The sequence below is a fragment of the Alosa alosa genome, chromosome 13, assembly GCF_017589495.1.
Source record: "Alosa alosa isolate M-15738 ecotype Scorff River chromosome 13, AALO_Geno_1.1, whole genome shotgun sequence".
In the NCBI taxonomy this organism is placed as follows: Eukaryota; Metazoa; Chordata; class Actinopteri; order Clupeiformes; family Clupeidae; genus Alosa; species Alosa alosa.
Window position 1 is genome coordinate 9,194,708 of NC_063201.1, and position 10,000 is coordinate 9,204,707.

The window sequence follows — 10,000 nt, forward strand, 5'->3', positions numbered from 1 at the left end:
CTATAAAAATGTATTTGGTTGTTGTGTTTGACTGAAATAGATAGATAGATAGATAGATATTTTATTGATCCCCAGGGGAAATTCAAGAAATTCAAGAAATTCAAAGAAATGTAGACTATTCTTTTTTCATTTCAATACAGTATATGATACAAACCTCAGTTTAATCATATTCACAGATAATCATATTCACACATTTGTTTTTGCCTAATTGACATGACCATGATAATTGATAATATAAACTTAATGTGCACCTTAAGCAAATGATAAAAAAATCTTTCAGAATGCTTTCCATTCTTCAACTGCATCGAATTGCATCGAATCGTATCGCATCGAATCGTACTGAATCGTTTTTATGAACATGTATCTTTTCTTGTATCGAATCGTGTCCATGTATCTAGATGTGAATCGTATCGTCTTTTACAGAGAGATTCACACCCCTAGTAATAACTTTTTGGCAATAATGTAATAAGTTATCACATTGAGAGTGTAATAAATTATTACATTATTGGCTTGTTATAACGTTATTGGCTTGGTTAAAAAAAAAAACGTGTCACCATGTCATAGCTGCTTAAAAACATGACCATACAAACACCCCTACACTCTCTCTCTCTCTCTTGGAGTGTAGCTAGCATTGCGGTCATATACAAGTTGTTTTTTTTTCTTCCTGAATGTTTAGTCAATGATTCCCAGGACACAAACACCATCGCACATGAAACTTGGTGGGTATGTAGCCCCACTAGGCCTTTACGGAAAATAAGATTTTGGTCCCCGGGGGCCACTTCGCACTGGGCAGTTTTCACAAAATAACTACCTGAACCGTTGCACCCAAGATGACAATTTTTTTGTGATGTCGGTCTCAAGGGCCTGCATCAACCTAGCCCATAACCATTCATTTGTGTTTTGCACCCCCATCTCCCAGTAAAAACTGAAAATACAAAAACATGCTGCTTTAATCCACACTATATACTCGGTTGAGATGTTCTGAACTGCACCCAATTCCATTTAGTCCACCCATCAGCCTGTAGATGGTGGTGTTGAGTGAAGGGATGTTGAGAAATTTACATGAGGATGTTGAAATGTGTGTTGACAGTTGGCCAAGATGGCGGAGCTAACGCATAGACAGTAGTATTCCTGCATTAACAACTAAGGTCAGGGTTTGTTCCCTTATATTTTTTAAAAGTTAGTGAGAAATAAGCACTATATAAACTCAGGTTTTGCAACTAAAAAAGGGAAACGATTAGGGGAACAATTTGCTAAAGAGTCACCCCCCACACCCCATTACCCCCCCAACATTACACCCACCACTCACACACTCACACACACACCAGTAATAATGTAATAATCACCTCCAGTAAGGTGATTATTACATTATCGGCTGCAGTTATTACATTTTTAGAGTTTTTTTTTTTAAAAACCCAGCCAATAATGTAATAACTTATTACATTATTGCCAAAAAGTTATTGCGTTATTGGTTCAGAAAAATGATTACACTCTTGGCCGTTATTACGTTATTGGCTGCTACAAGGCAGTCATAGAGCCAATCTTAGTGACAGTAGTATGCAGTCACGTAATTGAGGTGGTGACAAACAGGCTTGTGTGAAGTGTGTTACGGTTGAAGGTCAAAGCATGGGGCTCCTCGTGATGGAGTTACAGGTAAATGTGTGGGGATGCTGACATCTGATATGACAATTAACTCCTCCAGAAACTGCGCTGGGAATTTCAGTAAACCACACTGCCATTTTTCATCTCATCAAATCAGCACAGTTGTTTTCCTTTTAATCCATTTGTATCTGTCACATTTCAGTCTTTTAAATGTGTCAAATACTTCCCTTTTATTTTTTTAATCGATTTTCTTTTATATATTTTTATTTTGTGAAATTATTTATCACACCATGGGCCACACACACACACACACACACACACACAGTCTGTATGTTTAAATGCATGCATAAATAAGGTACCTAGTGATGAGATTGGGTGACTCTATCTAGTATTGGTAGAGTAGATTGTTTTGTGTCCTGCTTTCATGTTATGGTAAGGTGTGACAGCCAATGAAGTAGTCCAGACCTGTTTATGACATGGGTTAATGGAATCTGCTTCAGTGTTTTAATGCACACACACACACACACGCACACACACACAGTGTATGGGAACATCCAGCGTGTTATGACTGCACTAAAAATCTTTATTTTTACAAAGTGTCCCATCCTATGGAACAGCCAATGTGCTTGGAAAACTGAATGGATGTTGCCTTAAATCAATACAGGCAGTATAGGCTGCCTATGCTTGACACTGCATTCTACTAATGCATCGCTCTAGTCTACACAATCAATATGGCTGCCCAGAACTCCCCCCATCCTTTTACATTTGGATAGAGGCCATGGCACTTCCTACATGGTTGGCATCTTTCCAGTAAGGGTATGGATGGGATGGTATTAAAGTCCGACATAAACAGAATTTCATCAGTTTATACAATAGTTTTATTGTTGTTGTTGTTGTGGTATCATCAATTGTTTAGTGTGTGTTTTTTCATAATGCGATGTCATTAAAATATTACAGATACACTAGCTTAGTTTTCAGTAGATTTTAGTGCTTGCTGTATTTATATATATATAAAGTATATAGAAGTTAGAGTGATATATTGTGTGTGACAGCGATCCAGAGACAGACAGAGTGGGGGACAGATAGAGACAGAAAGCCCTGAGAGCGTGATTGAGGGATTTAGAAACAGGAGACATGATGTGCTGAAGAGCCAGTGGGAGGTGGCCGGTTTAATGGTACAGGCTATTCTCCTAAAGGGCTTGTGTTCGGTTTGGTGTTAGTAATGAAAAGTCGATGCGCTCTTTGATCTGCTAAGTGTGTGTGTTCTGTGTGTGTTTGCCATGTCTATGTGTGTGTTGTGTGTATGTGCAGCATTGAAGCTCTGTACCCAGTGCTAAGTGTATTAATTGTGTTAGGTGTGTCTATGTTTGTGTGTGTTCATTCTCTGTACCGACAGCTGTGTGTGTGTGTGTGTGTGCCAGAGGCGATTGCTCTAAGACTACAGGGGAAGCTCAGCCTCCTCTAAAATATTACGGAAAATCACATCAAATAACACTATTACATTAGCTTCTAGCCTACTATTCCAACTAGAACATGCTGAAAACATGTTCATCTTCATGGCTAGTTTGTTCAGCAATAAGGTTTTGCTGGTCATTTGTCGTGATTTCGCACCCGTAATAAATTGCTGTGACGACACGATCCATCAAAAATCCATGCAAAAAACCCATAGACGCTGGGCTTCACTGGACTTTCAATGGCACTACAGAGTGGGCTGATCTCAGTGCAGAAAAGCTACACGTTTATTGGACAAGCTCCACAAAATCGTCATTTCCAGGGAAGCCCGGCGTCTCTGGGAGTGAATGGGACAGTGGGATGGCCCGGACGCCGAGCTTCTGTATGATGATTGGAGGAACCGTCATAGAGGCTGGACTCTTTTTGATTGACAGCATATGTCGCGATCTGACAGGAAGTGGTTAAGTTCAAGGGATGCGTTAACGTTAATGTTGGCAGGTGAAATCGAGAGGCAAGGCAAGTTGCTGTAACCTGGCAATAGCCAGATGAATTTCGCTCCGCCTAGCTCCACTCATCCATCTGGAACCGATCCATTGAAGTGTTGCTTCAGAAGGCTGGGCCTAATCAAAAAATACTTGCATATGATTGAATAAGCCACTTGTCCGTCATCTATTGACGTGCTACTTCAACCACTCATATCGAAGCCAACCCGTGACGCTAATAACAGACTCACAGTCGCTTCTACGCTATGTCACATCTATGAAACTCCCGCCCTGCGTCCTGATTGGCTAAACCATAAAGTTAGTTGGAGAAATCACTCTCAATGGAAGAGGTCCCAGATGGATGTGAGTGAAGCTAGGCGGAGCTAAGCGGAACGACATTCATCTGGCTAGGGTCAGGTTAAAGTTGCTGCTCAAGTTCTCATAATTTGGGAGCAATACAGTCGGATTGTATTTGTCTTTGTAAATAGCATACTGTAAATAAAACCGTAATGTAGAGTTACAGAGTTTGTGACTTGCTTTTGTTTCAGTTGTGTATTTAGGCTAAGTTAGGTAGCGCGCTATATAACGGTGTAGGCTACATTACATTATGTCATGTCTGCTATGCCTACTGTTTGGACTATTCTGGGTTTTGGGATCATTTTTGCCCTCAAAGAACAATATAGCACCTTAATAACATTAATTTAATAACTGACCATTTTTATCAGAGCTTCCCCTGTTCCAAAGAGCAGGAATCGCCACTGGTGTGTGCGTAAACCGTACAGTAGGTCAAATGGCACTTCTAGCTGTACTCTTGTCTGTTGCGGAAAGACTGACTGACTCACCTAGATCAAAGCTTCTCACCCATTGTGCTACTGCCAGTACCCAAATACTTTACAGATGTGCCCACAGCAGAGTCCTAATACTTTTACACCTAATGAGTAGTATACTAATATTGTACTACTAGCTAGCTGCCCACTCTTCAGCTAGCCCATTACCCAGAGTCTGTTTCAGCTACTGTAGGGCCTGGAGTGGCTTGTCTCTCTGCCTTCCTTTGCACGAGCCTGTGCCCAAAGAGGACAGTTGTTTCTGCAGCCACATTTTCAACAGTATAATAGTGTTATGTGGTGATATTGGTGTACGAGTGTTATTTGTGGACGTGTGTGTCTGTGGGGACGTGATATGAGTGTTATGTGGGGACGTGTGTGTCTGTGGGGACGTGTTATGAGTGTTATGTGTGGACGTGTGTGTCTGTGGGGACGTGTGTATGAGTGTTATGTGGGGACGTGTGTATATGGGCACGTTTATGTTATGTGGGGACGTGTGTGTCTGTGGGGACGTTTCTGTCTGTAGGGACGTGTGTGTCTGTGGGGACGTTTGTATGAGTGTTATGTGCAGTGTTGGGGAAGTTACTTTTAAAAAGTAGTGTTTGCTCGTTACTCGTTACTTCTCAAAAAAGTAACCCGTTACTTTACTTAGTTACCCTCTATGGAAAGTAACTTATTACGTTGCTCGTTACTTTTACGTTACTTTTATGTTGCTCGACTTTAGGCAGAACCCAATATCTGTTCCTAAATGTGTAGGCCTACATAAAGTTCTACTATGGAGGACATGACAGGTATTTCTTTTGTGGTCTTTATTATTAAAAAAATGCCACAAACAGAGCACTTGACAAGAAAACATTGGGCTTAATAGGCTTCAACACCACCACTAAAGCCCTATGAAACAATATCAAATAACATAGCCTCGATACATCTTCGGCATATAGGTGAACACAAAATATATGAGGGCTTATTTTATAGCCATATGCTCTTTCATTAAACAGGCGCTATGAGCTACGATTGCACTTCATGCTACCAGCCTCTGTCACATAGGCTGCCGTGTGGAGCTTGTGCCTATTGCGCAAGCGCGCAGCTGAGAAAGCAGCATCGCTGTCAAATCTGTCCCTGCCTGGAAAAAGTAACGTTGTACCGATATGAAAAAGGAACTACGTTACGTTACCGATTTTTCAGTAGTAGCGCGTTACACTACTTTTTACTCGAAAAAGTAGTTACGTTACTGTAACTCGTTACTTTGTAACGCGTTACACACAGCACTGGTTATGTGTGGACGTGTGTGTCTGTGGGGACGTGTGCATATGGGCATGTTTATGTTATGTGCAGTGTTGTGTGTTACAAAGTAACGCACCTCTTCTCTTCTTTGCTCTCCCCTGTTTCCCCCTCTCTTCACCTTATGTTCCCTCTGTCCTCTGGCAACTCTTCTCACCCCATCATTGTTACCCTTCCATTCCCCCCTCTTCTCCGCTGCATTCTCTTTCACGCCTTCTCCGTGCATGAGCCCAGGGGTGGTGGAAGGGTAACCCTGGAACCGGCAGGAGTGATGGCTTTGTCTAAGAGCTGTATACACAGATCTTAAATGTACAAGATAGTACAGAAAATCCCTCTCTTTCTGAGCATCTATTTATTGTTCTTTCAGATGTATGATTTAATGATATTCCACTTTCCAAGTATGTGAGTGTGTTGTTTCTGTTTCTGTGTTTTTAGTGTGTCTCATGTATTGTGTGTGTGTGTGTGTGTGATTCTGATTTACACCTGTCTAACTGTTTGTATGTGTGTGTGTGTATTCCTGTGTTTTCATGGCTAGGACATTGAGGACCATGTGGCATTTGTGATCACTGTGACCACGGCTCTGGCAGTCTTCTTCAGTGTGTTTGTGCTGGTGTGCATCGAGGCCGTCTTTAAGAAGCTGCTGCGGCTCTTCTCTCTCCTCATCTGGGCCTGCCTGCTCGCCATGGGTTACCTCTTCATGTTCTTCGGAGGCATTATCTGCCCCTGGGACCAGGTGAGAACACGCTGGGGAGCATTGCCATGAGAGGGTGTATGTGGGGTGTGTGTGTGTGTGTGTGTGTGGGGTAGTAATTTGACACCATTTCCGCTATGTAAGCTTCTTTGGATGAAAGAAAGTGGCAAAGTAAGGCAGGTTGGGCAGATACGTCTCCTTCGTCCTACTGATGAAGCTTCTTTTGAGTCTACAGTGTTCATACTGCAGACAAAAAAAAGAGCCGCTGTCTCCTTTGCTGTCTCCACTGCTTTCTATACACTTTGCATTGATAGGCTGTGTGTGACTGGTTGAATAGAGGTGAAATACGCTTGAAGACACAGGAAATTTGGCTGTTCTGCTGTTGGTGGTGTTGTGTGTGTGTGTGTGTGTGTGTGTGTGTGTGTGTGTGTGTGTGTGTGTGTGTGTGTGTGTGTGTGTGTGTGCCTGCATTGAGCTCCTCCAGTTACATAATTGGTCAGATCTCTAGTGGAAATCTAGGGTGGTGCTTCCAAAGGATTCTGCCCACTCGCTTTTGCTTAATAAACATGAACGCAAGCTATGTGATCTATAGATAGCTACTGTAAAATATATAACTTCTCTACCCTTTCTCATTCCTACACATGGGTGGATTGCCCCTCATTCATGGCTTGTACCAGACCTTGTGCACTGCTCGAGGCTGAAACATAGTGCAGTAGGTGTTGTTTTATTCATTGCTTGAAAAATGACTCTAATGTCTAACCATCTAACAGCTTCTCACTTTACAGAGGCCATACAGTACTCAAAACCTTAGCCTGTTTGAGTCATTGTAATCTAAACTTGGTAGATGTAGTACTAAATTCACGCATGTACATCACACAATATTTTATCCACCAGGCAGAGGCTTTATCCAAGTGAATAATGACTGAGCAATCAATCCATTCATCCCTCATTATGTGAACTCTTGGCAATGGCAGTTCATTAACCAAGAGTGCCTTCTGGTCCTCCCCAGGCCACTGTCGTGGAGACAGGAATAAAGTTGCCCCTGGAGGCTTTCCTCATCTGTGTCTTGCCTATATTTGTCTGGCCCACATCCTCTCATTAGATGTCTAATTTTACTGGTGGGGATAGTGGAGATGGTGTTCTCTCTAAGTTCATCACCATGCTGGGGGTTTTGACAGATGAGGTTAACTGAGACTGGGGGCCCAGATCTAAATGCCAAATCACCTGGATTGGTATACAGCATGAGAAGTACGTTCTGAGGTGGGTGAGTTTATGTCATAGAGGATACGCTTGAGGAGGAGTGGTGTAAGCTGAAGAGGTGAACAGTAGAGAGTTTGTTGGTGCTCTCACAACAAAGAGTTCTCTGTGGAGCCACAGATGCTTGACATGGAGTTTTTGTGGGGATCATAATGGTCCCCAAAAGAAACACAACACAGAATGGCTTTTTGGAATGATATTGTTTCTACATTTCTCTTTTGACAGCTAACACCACCAACACTAGCAATGTTATTGGACAGAGACACAAATGGCACAATTTAGTAGTTGTTTCGATTGGGTTCCCAATTTGAGTTCAGATAAAAAAAAAAAAAAAAAAAAAAAAGAATTGCTTTGAGGAAGCCCACATGTTGCTAGCTGTTACTTGTTGTCCTGTTGATTTTTCTCAACCTCCCTGAATTTAAACTCTGTGGTAATAAGTGGGGCACAGGTGCTATAAGACTTAAGGAATGAGAGATTATTGAACTTTCCCGTATCGTTGTGAAACTAGAGGTCCTCTGGAGGGGTTATTAGTGTGGACAAATGATACTAAAGATACTCCACAAAACCTACCCCCCACCCCCCAACTTCCTCACAAAAACAAACATGCAGAGCAGTCTGGGAAGTGCAAAACAGCATTTAACAAAGAGATCTTCTGAGAGATCTTCAGTTCTCACATTTTGAATCTGCCCATGGCTCTGCCTCAAACTCTATCCCACCTTAGGCTCAGATCCGTGCTTAAAGTAGCTGCAGCTTCGACAGTGTACGTACTGTATCAGTATTGTTTGAACATGGGGGGGATGAATAAGAGCTGTGAAAGGATAGAATTCTCCTGTGTTGGTGTCTGTGGCTTGGAAAGAATTGCATCACGCCTTGTGATGAAAGCCCTTGCAAGTACAACTGGTAAAGCAGTACTCCATGTGCCACCATAATGAATAGTGAAGCGTGAAAATTAGAAGTCTTTTAATCTGTGTCACTTTTTTCATAACTCCCTTTCCCTCTCCCCATCTCTCTCTCTCTCTCTCTCTCTCTCTCTCTCTCTTTCTCTCTCACACACACACACATTCAACCACAATCTCTCGCTTTCTATCTCTGTCAGTTTCTCTTGCTGTTACTCCCTCTCATATGTTTTATAAGAATGAACAAATAGCTTGGAGGAGGGGAGTAGGCGAGGTGAAAGGGAAAGACAGAAGGAATACAAGGCGAGAGAAAGAAAGAGAGTGAGAGGCAGGGCTGGCAAACAGAGATAGCCGAGTTGGGTGTTAAATTGTGAGTCAAGTAATGTGTGATGTGTGAAATGCTATTTGACTCCCTTTTTTGGCATTTCATTGGGTTAAAATTATGGATAATCTATTGATTATGGATTAGAATATGGGAAAGAGAGACTGGCTACTGGATTTGTCATTGTGAGAAAAGAGGAGGAGGCCAGGAGGGTTCTGTGTATGAAAAGAAAGTTTGAGAATTTCCACATTACCATAATCTCTCCTTCACTTGGAGTGACCCCTTGCTTGCTCCGGTAACCATGTCGAAAAGAAGAGGATTAGCCCCACCCTCCAGTTTCTCTATCCCCGGGAAGTTCTGTTGCATGTTGGGACTGTGGAGGATGAAATAAGAAAGTTCTGCCCTGGGAACAGCTACAGAACCAGAGAGAGAGAGAGAGAGAGAGAGAGAGTGTGCCAGGCCTCGTGAAATGTATTCCATCTGCCTATAAATGAATGAACAAAGTAGTAGATGAATAAAAAATGGCTGTCTTTGTGATAAAGATGTTAAAGGAGGGCGACGAAGGTGAGCATGTATAGAGAACACACACATGCCACAGTCTCCCTCAGCTGCACACACAGAGGCAAGTTGGAAACAGCTGTGGAACCAAAAGCATTCATCTCTGTGACAGTGCCTGTCAGACCCACTTATCCACCTCTTGCATAGTTAAAGCCCTCATTTAATTGGCTCAATCTTCTGCCCTCAGTGTCACAGGGTCGCAGGAGGAACTCAGACCCATGCCTTAAAGAAGCACTATGCAGGTCTGGTTATTCCTTTGCTGTTTCTGGGTTTTCGCCGGATTTGGGCTCGCATTTTTCACTACACAGCTCCCCCTGCAGCTTCGGTAGCAAGTGACTGCTACGCTAAACCCCCACTAGCTAGAGAGCTAGCCATCAAGAAACCAAGCTAAACACATACAGGGCTCACAATAAAATGGTCGAGCAAACACGTTGTTCAAGAGACTATCAAATCACATTACAAAGACAAAGTTCACCCAAGGGTAGGCTACTTACAATTCTTCTTCGAAACTACAATCTGACTACATTTTCGAGGCGCGATTGGATACTTCCGCTGAGTCACATCCGGATTTACCCGGACCGGGTCCAGAAAGTTACATATTCATTTTTTCCGCAGAGAAGTGATAGAGGGAGATG

The 10,000-nt window shown here is 42.5% G+C and overlaps 1 protein-coding gene across 2 annotated transcripts in view; it reads left to right on the forward strand.

Annotated features, from left to right (window-relative positions):
• The window catches only part of adcy2a (adenylate cyclase 2a), an 80,090-nt gene that overhangs the window by 6,641 nt on the left and 63,449 nt on the right, over positions 1-10,000 (forward strand). The window contains exon 2 of one of the 2 annotated variants that reach the window (XM_048261448.1): positions 6,177-6,374. The exons of the other annotated variant lie outside the window; for it this stretch is intronic. Within the exon in view, the coding sequence (XP_048117405.1) occupies positions 6,177-6,374 (198 nt within the window). The remainder of the gene's footprint in view (positions 1-6,176; positions 6,375-10,000) is intronic. 2 annotated transcript variants of the gene reach the window in all.